The sequence below is a fragment of the Salvia hispanica genome, chromosome 4, assembly GCF_029641045.1.
Source record: "Salvia hispanica isolate PSC_SH4W2 chromosome 4, Shi_PSC_v1, whole genome shotgun sequence".
Classification (NCBI taxonomy): Eukaryota; Viridiplantae; Streptophyta; class Magnoliopsida; order Lamiales; family Lamiaceae; genus Salvia; species Salvia hispanica.
Genome location: NC_142695.1, coordinates 58812979 through 58837192, shown reverse-complemented (window position 1 = coordinate 58837192; position 24214 = coordinate 58812979). Strand labels below are relative to the sequence as shown.

The window sequence follows — 24214 nt, the reverse complement described above, 5'->3', positions numbered from 1 at the left end:
TTATTTACATATAAGTTCGAATTTGTAGGCCTTAAAATTTTACCATATAGTAATAATAGTAATAATATACTAACAAAGTTTCTTGAAAATTAGTGGAAGATAAATAATGTCTTTCAGAAAATGAGAAGAAACTATTGAACCAAATTCATGACAATTGATAGATTTTTGACATATTTGAATAAGACTTATATAATTCATGACAAAAATGAATGATAAAACCGCATCACATTATTAAAAATATACACAGTTCCATGAAAATTAAAATATAACAAATATATTGAAGTTAGGTGAAAGTTTCTAGATATCATAACAAAAATAATTGGTAGTGTGAATCAATATAATAATTAAATTAATTAAATAAATAGATTATGTGAGTACTTATTGTTTGGCTAATCACTTGATTCAAACTATATAGTTCAATGAATCCGTAGATCACTAAGTACTAATTCAAGACTAATGAAAGACAAAACATAATCATCAAGATTGGGGTACAATGGATCTTGCCACTTGGGGAAGTTGATTATAAAGATGGTGTGTGGTGACATACTATATTTATACAAAACAATTAGAATTTTAAATGCATATGTACGGAATGCACAATAAAAATTACAAATACACATACATAATTTGGTTAGTGGGTTTAAACCAAAATAATTAACTCACGTGTGTATAAAGTTGCAGGCGGCTGCCAAGTTAATATATTATGGTACTAATAAAAAAAGGGCAAATTGAAGGCCCTTTAACATTTAATTACTCCCTCCTCCCGGCTAAGATGACACATTTCTTAGCCGGCACAAGATTTTAGGAGTTATTGGTTAAAGTGTTTAATTGGAGAGAGAAAAAGTGGGTGTAAGTGTTAAAATAGTGAGAGAAAGAAAGATACTCCCTCCGTCCCAGATAATTTGTCCCAGTTTTCCATTTTGGCCCGTCCCACATAATTTGTCTCACTTCACTTTTACCATTTTTGGTAGTGGACCTCATATTCCACTAACTCATTCCTACTCACATTTTATTATAAAACTAATATATAAAGGTAGGACCCACATTCCACTAACTTTTTCAACCCACTTTTCATTACAATTCTTAAAACCCGTGCCCGGTCAAAGTGATCCGAATTATCCGGGACGGATGGAGTAATATTTTAATAGGGGTGAGAAGAAGTTGTTGGGTGTATTAATTGGAGAGAGAAAATTTCTAAAATAGGAAATGTGTCATCTTAGTTGGGACAAACTAAAAAGGAAAACGTGTCATCTTAAGCGGGACGGAGAGAGCAGTAAATTAACACAATTAGGCCTATTTATTCTTTGATTAAGAATGCTGTATACATAACTAAGTAGGATATCAACTCGCCATACCTTAATTTTAGTATAAGAAATTTGGAGTTGTTTAGGTAAAGTAACCTTATTTCTCCGAGATACATGAACTAGATTCTTTAGTTATTACTATCAAATTTTAATTAATTAATGTAGACAAAAGAATGCAAGTTCCTATACTAAAGTGTATAAATTATATAATACATATATTCAATTAGAGGTTTTCTAGATTCTAATGTTGGATTTTAATTAAGTAGCACATTTATGCATTTGTTGTGCTTACATTCTCAACGTGTAATATCCATTATGGGTCTAGATTAAATTCATCTCTTGCTTTCTAAACATTTCATTATACTATGATTAAAAGAAATTCCTAGAATCGATGAATCAAGTCATCAAATTTTCCTTTCTCCCACATTTTGAATATGTGGTTATGTGTGGATATTATCATCAACTTTCCTTGTCAACTTTTCATCTATTATAATATAATAATCCGTTGATTACGGTTTCGATGTTACTTCTCCCGTTGACATAATTGACAATACTTTTTTCTTAAACACGCTTTAATTATTCTCCACCAATTATAAGCTCCCTACTCTCCCACATCTTAGCACTATTAAATATCACTCTAAGTAGAGAGAGAGAGAGGAAGAGAGAGAAAATGGTGAAGCCAGCTTCCTTTGACATAAATGGAATGAAAAGTGGAGCTTGGAATGAAGAAGAGGACAACAAACTAAGGGCTTTTATCGGCCGATTCGGCGAAACCAACTGGCGGCAGGTGCCGAAGTTTGCCGGTAAGCCGGAGCCCTCCGATTAGGGCTGCTTTTAGAGTACATAATTAGTTAAATATTGTTGAAAACCCTAGTTATCTATATATGTTTTTCTTGATTAGGGCTTAGTGAAATCAATTTATTAGTTCATCTTATCTTTGATCTACTATGCATATGTGAAAATTTGAAAACCCTAATTAGCCATCACATTGATTTCAAATATTTCAAGAAAATTAACATTTTGTACAATTCAGACACACTCACATTAGGTGTGTCGAGCGCCAGTGACCTATTGATTGGAGGAGAAACAGTCTAATTGATTTTGGTAAATAGATTAGATCTTAATGAGAGGTGATTTTACATATATATGATATATTATGATGGTTATATTGTGTGTGTTCATTATACTCCCTCTGTCCCACTAGAAATGAAACATTTTCCTTTTTGGATTGTCCCATTAAAAATGAAACGTTTCTTAAAATAGAAATAACTTTATCTCTACTTTTCCATCTCTCTTACTTTACTCTCTCTTCTTTAGCTCACAAAACAACACTACATAAAATCTTATGCCGAAAAGCAAACGTTTCATATTTATTGGGACGGAGGGAGTATGTTTTTTGTGACATACGATAATTAACATATGTGATTTAATTTTAATCAATTTAGGGCTGAAGAGGTGTGGGAAGAGTTGCAGGCTGCGTTGGGTGAACTATTTGAGGCCTGGTATCCGACGTGGCAACTTCACCAAAGAAGAAAAACATCTCATCATCGAACTGCACGATCTACTGGGAAAAAAGTATGAATTAATTTCATTTTGTAGGCATTTTATTTTTAAGGATTTGGTAAGATAGATAAAAAAATAGTGTAGGTTAATGCCTTGGTAATATATTTGGAATTTTGGGACATCAATTGAGCTAATTTTGTTTAATTTACATCCCATTTAAATTGGAGAAATTATAGTAAAGAGGATACAAATTAAAATTCAATCATCTACCTTATTAATTTTTCTTGTGGGATTGAAAAAAAATGCTAATAATAAGGTTACAAATATCAATTATGAAAAGTAAACATTCATTTTGTTCAATTTATTATAATTACTAATTTAATTCAATTAAAAACAGATGGTCAGCCATTGCTGAGCACTTTCCTGGGAGAACCGACAACGACATCAAGAACTACTGGCACGCCCACATACACAAACGCAAGGGCCGCCGCAATGGCACCTGCGCCCGTGTAACTAGAGAGATCAAGACCCACAATCTGGCCCAGGAAGAGCTATCTTCCGACAGCAACTCTAGTACTATAACAGACTGTCTGAATCAAAACACAACTGCATTTTCCGAGGTTGCCTTCAACCAACCTGCGGAAAACATAGGTGTTTTCGAGTCGAGTGCAGATTCCTATTTCAATCATGGGAGCTTTATTGAGCAAGATTATTTTGATGGGATGGAGGAGGAAAATGTCATGTTTTTACCAAGTGATTACTCAGATGTGGGGTTTGCTTCTTGGGATTTGAATGCTACATTTGAACAAGACTTCAACAAAATATTTGGTGATTACTATGGAAAGTAGAAGTATGATTAAGGTATCTACATATATTAGAGCAACAAGTCCTGCATCATATATAATGCAATTGTGTGTAGTTGGTTGTGTTTGTATCCCTTAATAAGTTGCTCATGAGAATCTTGAGGGGTATTTGTGATTTTGTTGTAATATATATGATTCGGATGTCTTGCATCATGTGGTTTTATGTGTTATGTTAAAACTATCAAAGTGTGTTGTGTATTTGAATTAATGATATGATATTGTTGTGATTTTATGTTGTTTGTGTTGAATTAGGGACTATGGGAAGCATTAAAATTTCATTCTTTGATGTTTATATTGTAAATCTCCGTAGGTAGGTGGTGTTCGATATGTTAGACAAGAAATACTGAGATTCAATATGACATAAGTCAAAATAGATTTAATAGTGGGTGGGTGAAGTGTAATCTTAACACTTTGGAGGTGTGCCATGATATATTGTCATAGGCCAAGTTTTTTTTGAAAGGACAAGTGAAGTAGATATGAGAATAAATATGGTCTTATACAGACTAAACAGGAGAACTTGTCCCAAAAGACTATAATGTTAGGAGAGAGAGTTCATTTAGTCTATATACCCCACACCTGTTGTTCTCACAACCGATGTGGGAATTGGGACGATAACATTCGACCCTCCTTTAAGGGCCAACGTCCTCGTTGGTCACAACTGGTTCTTTGCCAGCCACCACTCCGAATTCTTGTTGGTCACAACGGATTTTTTGCCCGGCTACCACTCCATCAGTCACCACTCCGAGTCGGCCCCAAACGCACTCGTTGGTCACGGCGAGTTCGCCAAAGTAAGGAGGAAACATAATGTGTGTGTGTGGAATTTTGCTGAAAAGTAGTTGTTGGGAGATTGGGAGAGAAGTGCAGAGGAGAAGTGGTAACAGAATGTGGCCGAAGATGAAGGCGGGAGAGTTGAGCTCGAGTAAAAATTTAGTGGTTCAGACACGTGCTATGTATAGTTAGTCATAATAAGTTATGAAGCGACGAAAGAGATTATGCAATTGTGATTAGTTAAACATATTATGTGATAATATGTTAGGGCTGGCAAATCATGCGTGTTGGATCGTTACCAGGTCAACCTGTTAACGATTAGACCCAATAAGGACAAACGTGAACACGACCTGTTAAGAAAATCCGAAACTTGAACACGAATAAGAATTGTTACCTTCAAACCCGAACACGACACGAACTAATAATACGGTAAAAACCTGACAACACAATTAGAACATGTTAACAACGACTCATGATTAACAAAAGTTACAAAACTCTGAATCTGTCATTAAAAATCTGACTATAAACCTAAAATCTGATTTGATGGACAATAATATCAATAGATTCATAGCAACAAGATACAAAAAAAAACCCATCATTTTTGAAATAATATTCTCTCCGTCCCTTAAATTGTGTCACACTTTGACTGGACACATGTTTTAAGAAATGTAATGAACGTGAGTTGAAAAAGTTAGTAGAGTTCCTACTTCTATGTAGTACTCCCTCTGTCCGCCATTAGGAGTAACATTTCTTGGCTGCATGAATTTTAAGAAATGTGAAGAAAAGTGAGTGGAAAAATATTAGTGAAATATGGACCCCACTTGCATGTATTAGTTTTAAATGAAATGTGAGTGCAATGAGTAAGTGGAATGTTGGGCCCTATTACCATTTACGGTAAAAGTGAACCGGGACTCCTATTTGCGGACGAACTAAAATGGAAAAACGGGACTCTTATTCGCGGACGGAGGTAGTATTAGTTTTATAATAAAATGTGAATTGAAATGAGTTAGAGTAATATGGGGTCCATTACCAAAAATAGTAATAAGTGAAATGTGATATATTTTTATGGGACGAAGAGATTACAAATTAATAATATTATAATATTATTTCTAATGAGTAACTCGAACACGACACAAAATTTTCGTGATCTTAACGGGTCGACCCAATATGGACATGAACCCAATAAGCTTTGACACAAAACCATTAATTCGTGCGAGTTCGTATCGGGTTATCGTGTTATGCCAAAAATGATCAGCCCTATAATATGTCGATATAAAATACACGTCAATTTCTATGTAATAAGAGCATTCACAATAGAAGAGCCGATGAGAGGCTTTCCGATCGCCCTTCTATTGCAGAGAAAGGGCCAATAATTGGCCATTCTTCGCCTCCCCCAAATAGTTGTTGGAACGGCCATGGCCGATGATCGGCTGTCGATCGCCCCTTATTGTGGGGATATGGCCGATCATCGGGCATTCTTCTTCATTTTTTCTGAAATTTTGCAGAAGAATATAAAATGAGAGAAGGAGAGATACGATGGAGAGGAAGAAGAAATGTAGGCGGTATTAGAGTTATCTCAACCGTAATTTGTACTCCCTCCGTCCCAAGGAAGATGACCCCTTACTTGTGCGGCACGAGATTTTATGTATCTTTATTTTGTGTGTTAAGTGGAGAGATGAAAGTAGGAGAGAGAAAATAAAGTAGAGATAAATGTATTTTCAATTTTAGTAATGAGTCATCTTGATTGGAACAAATCTAAGTGGAAAGTGGGTCATCTTTAGGGGAACGGAGGGAGTACTATTTAAATTAATTTTATCAATTCTATTGGGCTTATTAGTGGGCCAATAATTTTATTAATATTATTATCTTATAAATGGACTAATTAGATGGGCCCTTTAAACCATTCTATCCTGCTTCCGTTGTGGTCCACGAGACAACAATTTTAAATTTTTAGCAATAACGAAAAAAAACTCATAAAAAGTAATTTGAACACTCGTTTAATAGTGCCAACGACAGAAAGAATACTAATGGACCCACCAAATAGTTACTCTTACATTAATGAATCAATGATTATTGAATTTCGTTATTATTTCATAGATTTTGGGGACAATTTAATCAACTTCTAAATTAGCAATTTGTATGGTGGGAAATTTTCAATTAAAGATATTGTAACTATATATATTTGTATAATTTGAGGAAAGAAGGAGAACTAATTTAAATTAATGTCGCAAAAAGGAAAAATAACCATTAAATAATTTTTTAAAATAACTATTAAGATATAAATGTATACAGATGGTATACCACCATTATTCATTGTCAAATTAATTTTTTAGTTATCTAGCATTTTTTCACGAACGCATAAGTGAATAAAACAAATTTAATTTGAATATCAGTCAACCTTGAGTATTTTCCATAATTGTGTTATAATTTATATATCAATTACTAATCACTAATTATTTGTTTAGTAAAGTGTTTCCTCTCTTGAATAAGATGACGTGAAATAAGTGACGTAAGAAGTTTAATTGTAATAAAAAAAAAAGAGTAATCATTAATCAAAATTTCATGCCCACTATTTCATGAGCAACGAATCTAGTCTTCAAATAGTTGAAAAGATACGTGTTTGGTCCAAGTTGTCCAACACATAAAAGTTTTACAAATGGCAGATCTCTAAATAACTTTTATGTATTTTAACTTATGATAAGTTACGAATTGAAACATAGGAAAACCCGACATAAAAATTATTTGTTTTGATTTTAAACGCTAACAGCCAAATAGCAAATTAATGGGATATAATTAGGAAATTTTATTCCAATTTCAACAGGAAGTCAACCAAAAATCTAAATTCCTAAATATAATTAGGATTCAATTTCATGGAGTTGACTGATAAAAAAAGATAAATTTTTGCCTTAAATTATATAGTACTATAATATCTTTTACTATAATATCTTTTACTACTACTGCTAAAGGTTAGCGGAATGTGAAACCTAATACCGCATATGGAATATTTCAACCGGGAAACCTAAAATGGGACACCCTAAAATGGTAAATCGGGACTCTTAAAATGGGACGGATGGAGTATTTTTTACATAATTAAGTTCGAATTTGTCCGTAAGCCTTGACATTTTACCATATGCTGCGAGAGTCAACTGTCCATTTATACACTGAAAATAGTACTTGTATCACGGTTTCTTGAAAATTATTGAACCAAATTCATGACAAGTTATATATTTTTGGCATATTTGAATAAGACTTAGATAATTCATGACAAATGAATGATATAACCACATCATATTTTTAAAATACGCAGTTCCATGCAAATTAAATATAATAAAATGAAACAATTAATTTTCTGGTTTACTACCATATATATTGAAGTTAGGTGGAACTTTCTAGATTTCATAACAAAATTTATAGGTAGTGTGAATCAATATATTATTGAAATTAATTAAATAAATAGATTATGTGAGTAATTATTGTTTGGCTAATCACTTAGATAATATTCACACTATAGTTCAATGAATCCGTAGAACGAAGTGCTAATTCAAGACTAATGAAAGAGAAAAAAAAAATCAATTTATTTAATCCAAGATTGGGATACAAATATACAACGAATCTTGCCAACTGAGGAAGTTGATTATAAATGTTTTTTCTACAATATCATTGATGGTGAGTGGTGACATACTATATTTATACATAAAAATTAGAATTTTAAATGCATATGTACGAAATGCACAATAAAAAAGTACAAATGCACATACATATTTTGGTTAGTGGATTTAAACCAAAATAATTAACTCACATGTGTATAAAGTTGAAGGCGGCTTCCGCATTAAAGTATATTATTGCACTGAAAAAGGGAAAATTAAAGGTCCTTTAACATTTAATTAGTTGATTAACACAATTTTATACTCGTTGATTAAGAAATTTGTATAATTAAGTAGAATATGAACTCGTCATATACCTTAATTTTAGTGTAAGATCACTTTGGAGTTATTTAGGTAAGTAACATTATTTCTCAAAGATACGTGAACTAGATTAATTAGTTATCATTAAATTTTAATTAATTAATACAGACAAAAGAATGCGAGTTCCTATACCTAATGTCTATAATGCAGTTTATATATACTCCTTCCATCCCAGTTTAATAGTCTTGTTTTGCCATTTCCGTCTGTCCCAGTTTAAGAGTTCCATTTATAATTTATCATATTTAGACATTTAATTTGACCCCATTGTTGATGAAATTTACACTCAAATGTCATTACTTTCATAAAAATAAAATAAAACAAAATTCTAAACATACAAAAAGTCAAAAGGATCTCACTTTCCACTACCTCACTTCAATTATTACACACTCCAACAACTTCTTAAAACCCGTACCTTAACTAAATTGCACTCCTAAACTGGGACGGATTCTTTCTTCAAATAAAATTATAACACATCAAGAATTGTCCTTGGATCGAATTAACATGCACATGGTCACATGGACACAAAAAGCAGTAGATTCACTTGTAAAATTCGAATAAACATTAGATTCAAATAGCACACTTCTATATTTGTTGTGCCTACATTCACAACGTGCAATATTCATCATGAGTCTAGATTAAATTCATCTCTCCTACAGTTTAAATATGTGTGGATATTTTCTTCAACTTTTCTTGTCAACTTTTCATAAATTATTATAATAATAATAATCCGACAATTACGGTTTCGATGTTACTTCTCCTGTTGACAGAATTGACAATACTTTTTCTTAAACACGCTTTAATTATTGACCACCAATTATAAGCTCCCTACTCTCCCACATCTTAGCACTATTAAATATCACTCTAAGTATAGAGAGAGAGGAAGAGAGAGAAAATGGTGAAGCCAGCTTCCTTTGACATAAATGGAATGAAAAAAGGAGCTTGGAATGAAGAAGAGGACAACAAACTAAGGGCTTTTATCGGTCGATTCGGCGAAACCAACTGGCGGCAGCTGCCGGAGTTTGCCGGTAAGCCGGAGCTCTCCCATTAGGGCTGCTTTTGGAAACATAAGTTAATTGATGAAAACCCTAATTGTCTATATATGTTTTTTTTTATTAGGGCTTAGTGAAATCAATTCATTAGTTCATCTTATCTTTGATCTAGCATGTATGTATGAAAAGTTGAAAACCCTAATTAGTCATCACTTTAATTTCAAATATTTCGAGAAATAAAACCTTTTATACATAGTACAACTCAAACACAGCCATAACTACTGATTGCAGGAGAAGCAGTCTAATTGATTGTGTTAATTAGGTTAGACCTTAATAAGTGGTGATTTTTACATATATATGATCAATAGTGGTTACACATGTGTGTTTATATGTTTTTTTGTGACTTACAATTATTAACATAGGGTAGTGATATAATGCAAAGTCATATATTATATAAACTTTAAACTATGATCTGGACTATTAAAAAAAATCAACAGATGACAAAATAGTAGCAACAGAAAATGTCAACACAGTGTAACACAGCATCAACTGTTGACACTGTGTTGACATTTTCTGTTGCTGCTATTTTCTCATATCATAGTTTGGAGTTTGTACAATGTTTAGAGTTTGCATTTGATCACATTCCTATTAACATATGTGATTTAATTTTAATTAATTTAGGATTGAAGAGGTGTGGGAAGAGTTGCAGGCTGCGTTGGAAGAACTACTTGAAGCCTGGTGTCCGACGTGGCAACTTCACCCAAGATGAAAAAGATCATATTGTCAAACTGCACAAACTACTCGGAAACAAGTATGAATTAATTTCATTTAGTAGGCATTTTATGTTGAGTATTTGCTAAGATAGATAAAAAAAATAGTAGAGAAATTATAGTGAAGAGGATACAAATTAAACATTCAATCATCTACTTTATCAATTTTGCTTGTGGAACTGAGAAAAATGCTAATAATAAGGTTACAAATATGAAATATTCAATCTTTTTCATCAATTATGAATTAATTTTGTTCAATTTATATATTTACTTTTAAATTAATAAAACACAGATGGTCAGCCATTGCTGAGCAGTTTCCCGGGCGAACCGACAACGACATCAAGAACTACTGGAACGCCCACATAGAAAAACGCAAGGGCCGCCGCAACGGCAACTGCGCCCGTGTAACTAGAGAGACCAAATCCCACAATCTAGCCCAGGAAGAGCTATCTTCCGACAGCAACTCTAGTACTATAACAAACTGTCTGAATCAAAACACAACTGCATTTTCCGAGGTTGGATTCAGCCAGCCTGCGGAAAACATAGGTGTTTTCGAGTCGAGTGCAGATTCATATTTCAATCAAGGGAGCTTTATTGAGCAAGATTATTTTGATGGAATGGAGGAGGAAAATGTCATGTTTTTACCAAGTGATTACTCAGATGTGGGGGTTGCTTCTTGGGATTTGAGTGCTACATTTGAGCAAGACTTCAACAAAATATTTGGTGATTACTATGGAAAGTAGAAATATGATTGAGGTATCTACATATATATGAGCAACAAGTCCTTTATCATATATAATGCAATTGTGTCTAGTTGGTTGTGTTTGAAGTATCCCTTAATAAGTTGCTCATGGGAATCTTGAGGGGTATTTGTGTTTTTGTTGTAATATATATGATTCGGATGTCTTGCATCATGTGGTTTTATGTGTTAAGTTAAAACTATCTAAGTGTGTTGTGTGTTTAAATTAATGATATGATATTGTTGTGATTTTTATGTGTTTATGTGTTTAAATTAATGATATGATATTGTTGTGATTTTATGTGTTTATGTGTTTTGTGTTCAATTAGAGAATATGGGAGAAGCATTCATATTTCATTGTTTGATGTTGTTATAATGTAGAGCTTTGTATGTAGGTGGCGTTCGATACATTAGACAAGAAGTACGAAGATTCAATATGCGATAAGTTAAAAATTTTAAATAGACTTTATTTTGGATTAAATTAGTCATAGGGGTGGCTCGGCCAGGGGATGAGGTGGTTAATAGTGGGTAAAGTGTAATCTTAGTACTTTGGAGATGTGGTGAGATATATTGTCACGTGTCATGTTTTTGAGAGAAAAAGACAACTGAACAAGATAGAACAACTAATATGGTCTTTAGTCATGAGTAATAGCAGAAACCAAACTGAGTTCATAAACTTGACCTATTGAAAAAATCTGCAAAATCCTTTGGTAAAATCTAACATTTTGTTATGTATCAAAATGATGTTTGTAGTAGAATGATATTTTATTTACATATACTAATTATAGTAGTGTTCTTGGTTTCCAAAGTGTTGCGAATCTAGTCTTTTAATACCTAATTGACATATAACAAGGTAAAAGTCACCATATGTGATCCACGTTTGTTAAAAAGGGCGATGATTAAATTAACCATTTGCAGACAGTGACAATTTAAAATGATGAAATAAGCTAAATTTAACGCAGTAAGAAATTTGGTGTGTTTGTTTTTTTGGGAAGGGGGTGTTAAAAACGTGTGTGTGATTATAAAATTTTTATCATGTAGAGTAAACTATTAACGTAACGCTTGGGGCCAGTTGAAAATTCAAAGAGTGAGATGTTTTAATTTTACTATGACTAGTATCACCCGCGTGCAATGCACGACTCATTTTTTTTTTATTTAAACTTATTTTATACTGTAAAATAATTTTATAAATTCATAAAAATATCATTGTTATGAAATCTGAAAATCATAAATATATAAAATAGAAAACAATTATTAAAAAATATAAAATAAAAATAAAAATAAAAATAAAAATAACACATGTACCAAATGAGAAACAATATTATTATTTCAAGTTCTAAACTCATATAACCAAATAAGTTTATAAACTAAAAATCGCACACAAATCACATATCATTTAAATCACTTTTAGATCTATACTACAAAAGATATCACGAACACATGTCAATAAAAATAATGTATAAATATATATTAGAAGTAGTCAAATCGATCAAAATCATCAACAAAAAAACAGCAAAATAGCATGGAATATGCAACCAATATGCATGCATTTCGCCGAAAAAAAAATTAGTTGCATGCCCTAATAGTATTCCCGCATCGCCTACTTCCCGTGTAGCTGCTACCACCCATACCACGTCCTTCAAAAAAGGCAAATGAATAGGAGCTTCCACCAACCTAATATTCATATGGAGCGCTACATGAAAAAATTATACATTCGACACTTCACAATAGTACAAGAAGAAAAGGAAAAAAAATCACATAATTAAGCTCGACGCTTTAAAACATAAATCACTTCCACCATAAAGACCTGCATAGAGAACAACATACACAACACAAAGAAGAATTTGAAAAGGCCGTGTTCATGCACGGCCGCATCAAAGAGGGTCAACCCGTCTGCTACAAAGTACGAAATTATTTGTTCTTTCTCTAGCATCTCTAGTACTCAAAACTGTATTTGGGAGCACGACCGAAGACTATAAATTGTTACCCTCCAATCTTGAACTCCTGCATCATCATAAAGCATGAAACATGTTTAAGAGTTAGAAAACCAATTAGGTTTTGTTTTCAAGTCTTGCTTTTCTTCGATTATATGTTGTTGTGCAATATTATCACTAACTATACCACTAATCCACAATTAACTAACCAACTAACAATTAGGATCCATATGGTGCCGGTCCTGGTCCGATTCAGTTTGGACACCACTATTACACACATGCATATATACGTAGTGGTTTAGGCTTTTTTGTTTTATATATTTTTAATTTCATTTAATATTTATTTTTAATGGTCATTTTCTTAAATATCCCTAAAATTCCTCTTATTTTTCTAAACACCCACAAAACTCTCCTTTTATATATTGTATAGATTTATTCGGAGTATTATTTAATAAATTTACTGCTTTTAAGGATAAGTGACGTAGTTTTGGTGACGTAATCATCAGTTGTTAGATAATACTACTAGTCAACTACCTTAGTAAAAAGAATTTATCACATTATATATGTATCACACAAATTTTAATAAATTGGTATCTAGTGACATTGTTGTCCATTATATTTATTTAACTGTTTAAATGAGCTATACAAGTTTTATTTTCCTATTATACAATCTTTAAATGGTGGATTTTTATTTTTTATTTTTTATATTTTTATCAACTAACTTGTTAAATGTTGAAAAAATTACAAAAATAAGATGAGATTATTACAGCACTACATAAATTTAATAACTAATTTTTGTTTTCCAAACTTTAATATATTTATAGAATCATCCAATTTATAAAAAAACATAAACTATGTCAAACCAAAGTAAATTATTTGGTCAACGTGGTCAAATAGTCAATTTGATCAATTTTGTCAGTCGAAATGCAGTTTAGTGTGAAATCCTTATTTTCTAACGCGTTTTGATTTTAATAATAAGCCGACTCGTTTTTACTCATTGTATTTCCAAAATTTATTGCAATTAAATTATTTTACTATAAGAATTTTAAAAACATAAACTATGTCAAACCTACATTATGGAGTATTATATAAATGTAGAATTTCAATATTTTGGTTTTACATTACGAATTATTTTGAAAATGAGTCGTGTATTTAAATTATATATATCGCACTTGTTAATTTGGTGAATTTTGAGATTTACATGATTTAAATATATGTAAATTGGTATGGAGTTGAATCACACTATAACTAGGGCTGGCAATTTTTGACACGACACGATAACACGACACGAACCCGCACGAAATTAATGGGTTTGGGTCAGAGCTTATCGTGTTCATGTCCTTATCAGGTCGACCCATTAAGGACACGAAAATTTCGTGTCGTGTTCGGTGTCGGGTTCGTGTTATCCGTTAACAATGCGTGTTCGTGTCGTGTTCGTGTTATCCGTTAACACATAATATTTTAATATTATTATTCTTATTAACACAATATTTTAATATTATTATTCTTATTATTTTCATTTTTCAATACTTATTTTCGTGTCATTAATGGGTTCGTATCGTGTTCGTGTCGTGTTGACCCGAAACGGTTCGTGTCGTTAATGGGTTCGTGTCGTGTTCGTGTCTGAGGGTAGCGGGTCGTGTTCGTGTTCGTGTTTGAGGTTTTCTTAACGGATCGTGTTCGTGTTTGTTGTTATCGTGTTCGTGTCGTTATCGTGTCGACACGATAACGACCCGACACGCACGATTTGCCACCCCTAACTATAACTTCATTACCCGAAACTAGAATTTAACTATATATAAGCAACACAATGCAAACAATACCATATGATAGATTTGGAACAATTACATGATCTCACACTATTTTTTGTATAAAAAAGTTAAAATAATAATAATTATAGAAGAAGTAAAACAAATTTGAAAAAAAGTACACCATCAATTACATTGTTTCTTTTCCTAGTCAAAAAGTTTTCTCCACATGAAATATTCTAAAAAGCAAACGTTTTTTTACTAAAAAGTTGTATCACGATTTTCTAAATTGTTGTGTAAATACACAAATTACTCGTAAATGTGGACAAGAGACAATACAAAACACTCTAAATAATATTTAAAATGATTAATTAATGCTAAGCTTTCCTAAAGACAGACCGGAATAGTATTAGTCAAAGATAGAGAAAAACTTTACGAAAATTGAATGAAATTTTAGTGAAATAGTACCTTTATGAATTGACTTGATATAGTGGAAGTCGAGGCTCCACCCTATATAATTGGTTACACATAATTAAAGGTACAATATAATTAATTCAATTTTAAAAATAATTGACATCTAAATCATCTGAAATTGAAGTATCCATCTAATTGAACCACACACCACGTGTATAGGGAAATGTTCAATTAAAATCTACTATGAGAATTATTATGGTTTATCACATTTATTTTGGCTTAAATCGGAACTTGACATAATTCATTGACGCCATTTTTTCTATAGGAAGTGTTCAAATAGTCAATGAAAGAAAATATGTAGTCTATAGCGACTGTATATGTGAACACAATTTTAACTTTTTTTTTCCTTGTTCACACGTTTCGTAATGTCATTTTCAATTTTTTTTAATTGCTTTGAACAAATGTACTATTATTGTTTCTTTTTTTTTTTTTTTAATTTAGAATTTATTTATTTATTTATAGGCCAAGAGTTATGTGTCTAGCTTGTTTTATTTGGATGACTGGGTCTTTGTCCTTGTCGTAGGTGGATGAACATTTATTATGGTAGAAAAACTATATTGTTTTCAATATCCTATACCAAAAATGTTTAGATCTTACTCCAAATTCGTGCAAAAAAAAATACTAATAAATAATCTAAAATACGAGATATTATTAAATATTTAAAAATAGATCTAATTTGCAATAAAACTTCAAAATTAAAATTTTAAATAAAAATAATCTCAACAAAACCTAACCACTATTATTAATGATGGATATTTTTGTCAAGTCATGACTCCAAGAACAAAACTACCAAAATTCCTTAAAACTAATGAAACAAATTAAATTATGTCGAAAGCGATGTACGTAACTTAAGAAGTCTCCTTGTTCCTACTAAATAATTATTTATATAAAATTTTCATCATGTTTTTACAATACCGATTTTACTATCCCAAAATTCCATCTTCCTACGTTCCTTCCCTTTGTCCTCTTTCTCTCTATATATATACATAAACACTGAGCTTCCTTTCTCACACATCACTCATAATTTATAACAACTAAAACAAAACACACACACACACACAAAGGTAAAACAAAGAACAAAAAAGAGATGGTGAGGCCACCTTCTATCGACCGCAATGGGATGAAGAAGGGTGCTTGGAGTCAAGACGAGGACGAAAAGTTGAAGGCTTACATCGAGAAATATGGCCACTGGAATTGGAGATTGCTCCCCAGATACGCCGGTGAGTGAATAATTAATCGGGTTTGTTGATATTCCTTGTATAGCAGATGCTGACTAGCTTCAAGTTAGCATCTGCGAAATTAGGGCAAGTTAAGTGACTAATCACTTCACTTCCCATCTAATAGTATAGTAAGAATCAGTTTAGTCGCGACCTTCTCTTGAATTCTTGGAAGCTTCCGCCTAATTTGAAGATTCAAACCCTAATTGGATTAATTAGAAGAGGAAGAATCCATTTCCTTATAACATATGTATACTAAAATTTTACTCAATTAAGTCAATTTATAGTAGTTTTGGCTTTTAATTTTATGTAAATAATTATTTAGCCATGTAATTAAGTTTACCGACAGAAAATTCCGTTGCAATTTTTTCATGGTGGAAATTTATGCAATTTTCTGGCTTAGGCCTAAAGAGATGTGGGAAGAGCTGCAGATTGCGATGGGTGAATTACTTGAAACCGGGACTCAAGAGGGGAAATTTCAGCGAGGAAGAACAACGGCTCGTTGTTGAATTGCACGCGGAGCTCGGAAACAAGTAACGACTCGTGTTTCACTTCATCGATACATATGTTTTAAAATAAAGTCAAACAAATCATTTGACCATTGTAATAATTAATCAGGTGGTCTGCCATCGCAGCAAAGCTGCCTGGCAGAACAGACAACGAGATCAAGAACTTCTGGCACACACATCTCGAGAAACGGCGCAATCCAAATCGCGCATCCCAAATCGCTACAAACCCTATGAATACAAACACAATTTCTATCATAGAAAAAACAGATTCCTCGGAAATTACTTCCCTCTCTACAAATTCATTGCAAGACGATCTTGAATCGTTGTTGTCCAGTATACTCGAGGCGGATTTCGGATCATCCTATGGAAGCTTCTGGAATGAGCCCTCCAATGCTTCGAATTCGGAGAGTGAGAGTAGTAGTTATAATCTTGGATATGATCCTCTACTTCAGTGTTTTGACTACGAGACGAGTCTCTTTTGGTAGCAGACGAGGAGCGAGGTTTACTCGGAGCGAATTTTAAGGGACAGAGAGAATATGTACGTTGTTGTGTATAAATAATGCTACTTGCATACCATAGTATATGGGAGTTTTGTATGTCCAATGTTACTAAGAGTTATAAATAATCAAGTGATTATGATGTTTAATTGTAATTGGAAAAAAAAATGAAATTAAATGAAAATTTGGGAGTTCGGGTGATTTACGAAATTGACGAAAAAAATATATGTTGGTTCGAATTCGAAAGATGACATTTTTTCCAGTAAAATTACACACCGATTAAGTAACTTTATATGTTCGATGCAGTGAAGTAAAGTCAAAATACCAACCAATGGGTCGTGGTGACTTTGAGGTCATCGGTTCAAACCCCACCACCTATGTTGGGACACTTTCGGCCTTAATTCGCAAATCCGATCGAGCAGGATTAATCAGATTCCGCCAAAAGTGGTACATCTGGTCACACCAAAAAATGTCTTAACATACCAAAAGATATTAGAGCCCAGGCGTTAATTTATGATAGATAAAAAATAACAAAAGCAAATCATTCAGAATTTATTGCCTCAAACTGGGCTGATGAAATTTAAACTTATAGGCCCAAATGAATAAAATATATGTAATGGCAAATATACAACCTTTTGGTATCTGAAATAGTCCAAAAATAATGCAGTTTAATTCTAGTTTCAACTAATAGGCCCAAAATGTTATATCATGGGGACTAAATTTATATTTTTAACGAATGAAAACATTTTGTGAAAATAATTTTGATGCAATACTATCCAACACATGTAATTCCCTCATAGTTGAGGCGGAACTTTTCGGCATGGAGTTTAAGAAATGAATGTTGAGTTTGTTAAATAAATAGATAAAAACTTAAGAAAGGGGAAAAGGTAGAGAGAATAAAGTAAAAAGTGAATAAAGTAGAGAGAATAAAGTAAGAGAGAGTAAAGTAAGAAAGAAGAAAAAGTTACTATATATGGAAATGACTCAACTATGAGGGAACTTCCCGAAATGAAAAAATGACTCAACTATAAAGGAATGGAGAGAGTATTTTTTTTAAGAAACAAAACTAAATTTGAGTTTTTAGTAAAAAAAACCTTTATTTTTCGACATGTACGTATAAATGTGTTCGTGATTTGTGTCATCAATTTCTACTAGTATTTTTCGAAAAATGTCCTCAACTTACGTTTTCAACAAAATTTGGTGACGAAACCTCGGAAAATTGAGGGGTTTTATAGTGAAAAGTTGGTGATATTTTCTGAAAAATACTCGATTGGGAAATGGTATTAGGATGGTGTATAGTGTGATGCTACATCTGTAGATGCTTGTCATATTCTGCTTGCTGTATATGGCAATTTGATCGTTTAGTGAAAATAATAAAAGTCGGCAACACAAAACTAGATTAAACTTGTGTAAATTCACTCTATATGTTTTCATTTCTTAATGTCTGAGAAGAAAAACAAACCAATCCTTTATTTTCAAGAATTGTATATGTCATGACCTCTTTATGAGAACAATGATAAGCCAAAATACATAACTATATAAAGTTTTGGACTGAATTTCAATCCTATCCACTTTCATCATTGAATCTTTATACTATATATGTCCCTATATATGGCTGTCCAAATTTATGTTTGTTATTGTAAAGTTACTTTCACCTACTGCCTATAGAGATATCCAATGTTGGTACATAATTTATGTGACAACGAAATTTCATTTCTTATATTCGGGACCATCTCAAAATTGCTGGGATTACTTTGCAAGAAACAAAATAATGAGATCATTATGTAACTCATTTGAATGAAAAACTGCATATTATGACCACTAGGGGAGCTACATGTGGGGTGGGGGCTCCCATAAATTTGGAAACTTTCTACAATTATTTTCCATAATTTTATAGCATGAATTTCATGCCAGAACTTTAGTCATACGACTAATTTGATTTATCTATATTTATCACTCCACTTTATTTTAAGATTAATATCAAGAAAATATAGTACTAGTAATAAAAATAAATCTTGCTACAAAAGTTGTTAAATGTATACTCTGAGTATCTTACATAAATTATTTCAATTTCCAAGAGCATAACGCTACAATTTTTGTATTTTTTTTATTTCAAACGTGTCGACTTTGAATCATATAAAACAGATCCATTTTTTTAAAACTTGCAACTATTTCACATGCTAATGTTGGTCGATTTTTAGTACCATGCAATGTTAATTTTATAGATTTATAGAAATATAATTCCTACTAAAATAAATTATTGATTAGCTCCCTCCCCATCACCCGAGTCGTACGTACAAAAATCGAAATACGCAATAAATACTACTTCGCACATCACCAGCCTGAGTCGTACGTTCAAAAATCGAAATACGCGATAAATACTAACCATGCACAGCACCCACTAATCCATAAGCCGGCTCAAGAAAAGAAGGCTCAACTAGAAAAAAACACATCGTTACAATCGAAACCAAACCGAACCGGGATGTGAAAAGACGAAAATACCCTTGCCCTTTCCAACTTTATGGTGGCCAAAGATAAACGTCCCTCTCTCAGCATATATACACACATTCACTAGTCACTGATTGTTCTGAGAAAGCTGAGGCGAATCATTAATGGCGAAATTCTCAATTTGACTGCTTGAAAACGAGCAGCTGAAATCCAGCACATTCGCTGGCGTCAACAGACCCGACGCCGCCGCCATCACATCGTAGCAATGCAGCAATTCCTCCTACCAAAAAAAAATAAAAAATTTAATCAACAGCATTGTAAAATCAACTAATTTTGACTAATTAATTTCAATTTTTGGACCTTAATCACATAGCTGCAGCTGCAGATTGCTTCTCTGAACGGTTGAAACTGCGCCGGGGAAAACTCGTTCGACGCCACGAGCAGAGCCGACGCCGAGACGATAGACGGCTTGAACTCGAGCAATTTGATATCTAATTAAAAAATTAATTAATTAAATTTATAAAACACGCGTAAACCGATTGATCAATTGATGCGAACCGTGCTGCGATTTGAAGATGATCTGAGCTCCTCTGTTCTTCAACGCCTTAATCGATCGCTCGTCGTCGCCGGAATCGAAGAGCGAGAGGAAGTAATCGAGGAAGGCGAAAGGATTCACGGAGCGCATCCGCCATTTCAGAGCTCCGAGGATCAGCATCTCCATTCTCTCGATCGTCGCGGAATTGAAGATCAAACCTCCGTCGTTATCCTGCAATTCATCGGTGAAATGCAAAAATTCGAAAATGCTGTTGAATTGAAAACCGATTAATCGGAGAATTACCGCGAGATCGGAGATTGAGAGCTCTGTTTGCCTCATTTTCAGCGCTAATGAAACGCAGGAAACCGCTACTAATCTGAAGATCCACGGCTTCCCATTCTGGAAAAACAGATCGATCAAATTCAGAGAAAATCGGATGAAATTGAGGAAATCGAAGACGATTAATTACCGGAATGGAGTGAGCGGAGAGGAAGCGATCCATGTAATTGACGGCGAGGTAGGAGAGGGAAGGATCGGAATCGCGCGAGATGTGGAGGATTGCGGCGGCGATTTCGCGGCGGAGGGGGAGATTGTGGCCGGAGAGGATGGATTTGGAAGGCATGTGATGAATCTCAGTGTGGAATAGTGAAGCGAAAATGTCAGTTGAAAATGGGAGGGGATTTTCGAGATCAAACTCCATTGATGGATTGATTGTTTCTCTCTTTTTTTGAGTGATGGTTTTTGGTTGTTAAGTCTTTATATAGAGTTGGTGTCATGTGGAGAGGGAGACTTCAACTTCACTCTACACTCTTTGTTATAATTGCTAGATTTGTATGTGATGTAATGTCTCGTTGTAATTTCGTTGCGGGTCTTGGGAAAGTAGGTGGAAAAAGTTAGTCGAGTATGAATAGTGGTTTATGAGTGTGATGATTTGATTGAGCGTGTAAGTTTCACTTGAGGAAAGCAAAGGAATCTAAATGAGACTTCTGATTGTGGATACATCGAAATGATAATGTGAAATATTATATCGCGGATGAAGAAAGTGTAAAATGATTTTTTTTTATCGTGGATACATGGGAAATACTCCATCTGTCCCATCAAATATGCAACATTTGCTTTTCAGCACGAGAATTTATGTAGTGTTGTTTTGTGAGTTATTGAAGAGAGAGTAAAGTAAGATAAAAGAAAAAGTAGAGAGAGTATTGTTTCCATTTTTAGAAACGTTTCATTTTTAATGGACAGACAAAAAAGGAAAATGTTTCATTTCTAATGGGACATGGGGAGTATTATTGAAAGATTTATACTCGGTGTGTATTTGTATGTATAAAACTTAGGGAGGTTTCGTGTGTGTGTGTGATACTAAAACCCATAGTTGGGGTCGACACGCTTCTTGAGAGAAGTGTGTGTGTGTGTGTAATAGTAAAACCCGTAGTTGGGGTCACGTGCGTCCGTCCATGAATGAGACAATTAATGACAGACAAAGCAAGGGTATTTTATGGCCAATGGGAATTTACGGTTACAATATTCTGTCTTTTTGCACTTGAGTTTCTACTCAGTTTATTTTGGGAGTTGCATATTTTTCGTGGACGGATATAGCAACGTGTCAAAAATGTGAAACAATAAACAAAAGGGTTTGCGTAATTACAGTTACAATCCTTTGTTCTTTTGCATTTGAGCTTCTATTCAATTTATTGCGAGCATTGCGTACGTATTTTGTGTCAGCGAATATAGCAACGTATCGAAAATGTGAAACAATAAACAAAATGGCTTGTTAAGTTTTTATGTGAATAGTATTTTGATTCTGCATTTTGAGGAATGGGCAATTGTCATAAATTATTTGTACTGCAAAATGAATTATTCGGAAACTTAATCATTGTATACATTAGCCAGAATGTGTGTTCTTTGTATCTTTATTAGTACGTTATTGCATAAAATAATCGTGTATTTAATTTTTATGTCATACAGTATACAAGTGTTTTTTTATTATTTAGTCATTTTATTAATTATTATGAATCATGTTGTCGATATCTAAACAATCATCATATGTTACAAATGCGACACTCGAAAATAAGATTTAATTTCTCAATATTCAAACGAACATTGAATTACTCTGATCTATTCATAAGCAGAAGTGTTAATAGATTTTTAAATTTCACGATTGCCTTATTTTTTATTTATAGTGACAAAGTTTAAAAAGAAAATGAAATTAAATGGAATTAATTTTGAATGTCATCAACGCATCATCACACCTCGTTTTTAAGTGCGCACCAAAAATAGCGACAGCAAAAATTATTATATATGCTTACCATGTTATATACAAGGTGAGAAAATTTAATTACACAATACAAAAATGGTAAATTAATATTAATGTAATAATGCATCTTAGGCCTTAGGGTACAATCATTTAATACTTGAATTCTTATGTATTTAATTCCTAAAATTTGAGGTCGCCTATGACCATGGTCCCAATGTACTGAAACTATTTCACTAAGTGTACACCTAACTTTGACATAATTCACCACTCTATTTAATAAATTTGACTAATTTTTTCATCCCGTTCTATTTAAAATTAATTGCATAGGCCTATTTTGGTAATAAAAAGAGCAAATTTATTGACTTTCTATTAATCAACTTTGACCTAGGAGGATAGGAAAACTCATAATTAGAAATATTAATTAGATTGAATATGCAACAAACTCATAAATAGGATAACATAATTGTCAAACGATGTCCGTCTTGTATAACATTCATCGGTTAAATGGAATAAATTAATATCACTCAAATATATGAATCTTTCGATGAATTCTTCACCTAAAAAAATAAACTTCCAAGTGAATCAATTTTTGAAAAAGAAATTAACATATAAATAAATAAATAAATTCATTGCAGAAAATTCCAAATATCTGGATTTTCCGGCGGAAAAGAAGTATAGAAATTATAATTCTAATAGAAAAGGACTAAAAGTGTATAATTAAATTTGTAAAATGATCGTAAATGTTCTCTTGTCACATTTCATTTTCCTTTGTTGATTATGGGGATATGACATTTTAATTTGCACGTTTTGAGTCTTGTTTTTGGTTTGGATTCTGAAGGAAAATTGGTGAAATTAATATTAACAATTAACATAATGTAGAAACTGTCTTAATAATATATATAGGGAAAGTCAAAATGAATGAGGAGAGACAAAAATAAAGAGAAATAGGAAGAAGCCAAAAACCAATTCAGTAAGTTTTCATAATATTTTTAAACATAAGAAATGCTCAAATAGTCAAATCTAAAAATTGATGAAGAATAGAATTAATAACGAAAAATTAAAGACAATGAAAAATTTCATTGCTATTCCATTGAAAATGTCTTCCCTATCTATGTCTCTTCATTTTCTAGAACAAATACATATACATACATAATCATATACACACCCACTCTCTTGTCTCATGAAATTGAGGACATAAATACATGTGCATGTTATGTTTATAGCATTCCTCTTCTAGAGTGCATGACTTTTTTTTTTTATCGATTCTATGATGGAGTATTCTTCTCTTGCTTTGGTAGGAGAGAAAGTTAAAGCAAGAGTCTATAAAGGTTTGGTTACAAAGGTCAACAATTGTTGAAGTAAACTTCTCAAGTGGCTCTGTTACGGACTCAACGTCTCACATTTGGTCTATAATTGGTTCAGCCTTGGAGAACGGAATGAGCTCGACTCAACTCAATAGTTGTAGCGGGCTAGTGCTATATAGTAGGGACCGGTCCAAACCCAAGCCCGTTCAAAGCCTATATAGGTCTATAGGGATTAAGGAATAACCCGACTAGTCCACTTACCAAGTGAGCATGATCTGTAGGATAGACTTCGTTATATATATAAAAGCACAACTCAGTACGTCCCAGCCCATTTCAGACATGGGCCTCAATCCACCTTAGCCAACCCAGCCCACTTCACAAGTCTATAGACAA

General features: G+C 32.8%; 4 protein-coding genes across 4 annotated transcripts; 3 read left to right on the top strand and 1 right to left on the bottom strand.

Moving 5' to 3' along the window:
• The first annotated feature begins 1974 nt into the window (after positions 1-1974).
• On the top strand, positions 1975-3706 carry LOC125195613 (transcription factor MYB63-like). The gene is made up of 3 exons (XM_048093746.2): positions 1975-2107; positions 2750-2879; positions 3205-3706. Exons 1-3 carry the CDS (start codon positions 1975-1977, stop codon positions 3653-3655), a joined length of 714 nt encoding a protein of 237 aa, XP_047949703.2. The 3' UTR covers positions 3656-3706.
• Positions 3707-9295: 5589 nt separating this feature from the next.
• On the top strand, positions 9296-10905 carry LOC125196799 (transcription factor MYB63-like). The gene is made up of 3 exons (XM_048095425.2): positions 9296-9428; positions 10074-10203; positions 10455-10905. The coding sequence occupies exons 1-3, from the start codon at positions 9296-9298 to the stop codon at positions 10903-10905; spliced, it is 714 nt and encodes a 237-aa protein (XP_047951382.2).
• Positions 10906-16082: 5177 nt separating this feature from the next.
• LOC125196800 (transcription factor MYB30-like) lies at positions 16083-17379 on the top strand. Its single transcript, XM_048095426.2, has 3 exons — positions 16083-16277; positions 16678-16807; positions 16893-17379. The coding sequence occupies exons 1-3, from the start codon at positions 16145-16147 to the stop codon at positions 17266-17268; spliced, it is 639 nt and encodes a 212-aa protein (XP_047951383.2). The 5' UTR covers positions 16083-16144; the 3' UTR covers positions 17269-17379.
• A 2196-nt stretch (positions 17380-19575) lies between these two features.
• On the bottom strand, positions 19576-21005 carry LOC125197073 (putative cyclin-D6-1). The gene is made up of 5 exons (XM_048095772.2): positions 20733-21005; positions 20567-20662; positions 20287-20494; positions 20089-20219; positions 19576-20008 (listed from the first exon to the last, which is right to left on the bottom strand). The coding sequence occupies exons 1-5, from the start codon at positions 20961-20963 to the stop codon at positions 19856-19858; spliced, it is 819 nt and encodes a 272-aa protein (XP_047951729.2). The 5' UTR covers positions 20964-21005; the 3' UTR covers positions 19576-19855.
• Between the last annotated feature and the right edge of the window lie 3209 nt (positions 21006-24214).

What these genes read in the sequence shown, in the direction of transcription:
- LOC125195613 (XM_048093746.2), top strand. Translation starts at nt 1,975, where the DNA reads ATGGTGAAGCCAGCTTCCTTTGACATAAATGGAATGAAAAGTGGAGCT. An exon ending in GCAGGTGCCGAAGTTTGCCG is followed by an intron (nt 2,108 to 2,749) that starts GTAAGCCGGAGC and finishes TAATCAATTTAG; the next exon opens with GGCTGAAGAGGTGTGGGAAG. An exon ending in CACGATCTACTGGGAAAAAA is followed by an intron (nt 2,880 to 3,204) that starts GTATGAATTAAT and finishes AATTAAAAACAG; the next exon opens with ATGGTCAGCCATTGCTGAGC.
- LOC125196799 (XM_048095425.2), top strand. Translation starts at nt 9,296, where the DNA reads ATGGTGAAGCCAGCTTCCTTTGACATAAATGGAATGAAAAAAGGAGCT. An exon ending in GCAGCTGCCGGAGTTTGCCG is followed by an intron (nt 9,429 to 10,073) that starts GTAAGCCGGAGC and finishes TAATTAATTTAG; the next exon opens with GATTGAAGAGGTGTGGGAAG. An exon ending in CACAAACTACTCGGAAACAA is followed by an intron (nt 10,204 to 10,454) that starts GTATGAATTAAT and finishes AATAAAACACAG; the next exon opens with ATGGTCAGCCATTGCTGAGC.
- LOC125196800 (XM_048095426.2), top strand. Translation starts at nt 16,145, where the DNA reads ATGGTGAGGCCACCTTCTATCGACCGCAATGGGATGAAGAAGGGTGCT. An exon ending in ATTGCTCCCCAGATACGCCG is followed by an intron (nt 16,278 to 16,677) that starts GTGAGTGAATAA and finishes TTTCTGGCTTAG; the next exon opens with GCCTAAAGAGATGTGGGAAG. An exon ending in CACGCGGAGCTCGGAAACAA is followed by an intron (nt 16,808 to 16,892) that starts GTAACGACTCGT and finishes ATAATTAATCAG; the next exon opens with GTGGTCTGCCATCGCAGCAA.
- LOC125197073 (XM_048095772.2), bottom strand. Translation starts at nt 20,963, where the DNA reads ATGGAGTTTGATCTCGAAAATCCCCTCCCATTTTCAACTGACATTTTC. An exon ending in TCTCCGCTCACTCCATTCCG is followed by an intron (nt 20,663 to 20,732) that starts GTAATTAATCGT and finishes CTGTTTTTCCAG; the next exon opens with AATGGGAAGCCGTGGATCTT. An exon ending in TCTCAATCTCCGATCTCGCG is followed by an intron (nt 20,495 to 20,566) that starts GTAATTCTCCGA and finishes GATGAATTGCAG; the next exon opens with GATAACGACGGAGGTTTGAT.